General features: G+C 61.4%; 1 protein-coding gene across 1 annotated transcript in view; it reads right to left on the minus strand.

The window, feature by feature from the left end:
• Window positions 1–10: 10 nt before the first annotated feature.
• The window catches only part of ETH_00039780 (uncharacterized protein), a gene marked incomplete at both ends in the record, with an annotated part of 891 nt that continues 359 nt past the window's right edge, over window positions 11–542 (minus strand). Inside the window, 2 exons of the mRNA XM_013375129.1 lie at window positions 11–104; window positions 256–480. Coding sequence (XP_013230583.1) covers window positions 11–104; window positions 256–480 — 319 coding nt within the window. The remainder of the gene's footprint in view (window positions 105–255; window positions 481–542) is intronic.

Raw genomic sequence — 542 nt, forward strand, 5'->3', positions numbered from 1 at the left:
CCGGCAGCGCCGTGTAGGGACTGTCTCCTTCACTGTCTCCTTCTGTCAACGGGGGCCCCACAATGCAGCCGTCCGCTCGTCTCTTCATCTCCTCAATGCGCTCCCTGCAGCAGCAGCAGCAGCAGCAGCAGCAGCAGCACTAGCAGTAGCAGTGAAACACCAAATAACAGCACCGCAGCAGGCGCGGCAGCAACAGCAGCAGCAGCAGCAGCAGCGGGAACAGCAGCAGCAACTGCTGCTAGCGCTGCTTCTCACCTAGCTGCTTCGAGCAGCCCCTCCTCCCTGAACCCTTGGGGGGCCCCCAGGGGGGCCCCCAGGGGGGCCCCCAGGGGGGCCCCCGGGGGGGGCCCCTGGGGCCCCTGTCTGCTGTCCCCTTTTTCTGTAATGTAGCAAAGATAAGGAAGCAAAACAGACCACTGAGGGTCTGGGTGAATGGGAGAAGCAGACTCGATGAACCAGTGCAGAAACCACTCCACGCGCCTGCCCACAAACCCTAAACCCTAAACCCTAAACCCTAAACCCTAAACCCTAAACCCTAAACC

This window comes from Eimeria tenella, genomic scaffold, assembly GCF_000499545.2.
Source record: "Eimeria tenella Houghton genomic scaffold, Eth_scaff2541, whole genome shotgun sequence".
NCBI classification, from domain to species: Eukaryota; Apicomplexa; class Conoidasida; order Eucoccidiorida; family Eimeriidae; genus Eimeria; species Eimeria tenella.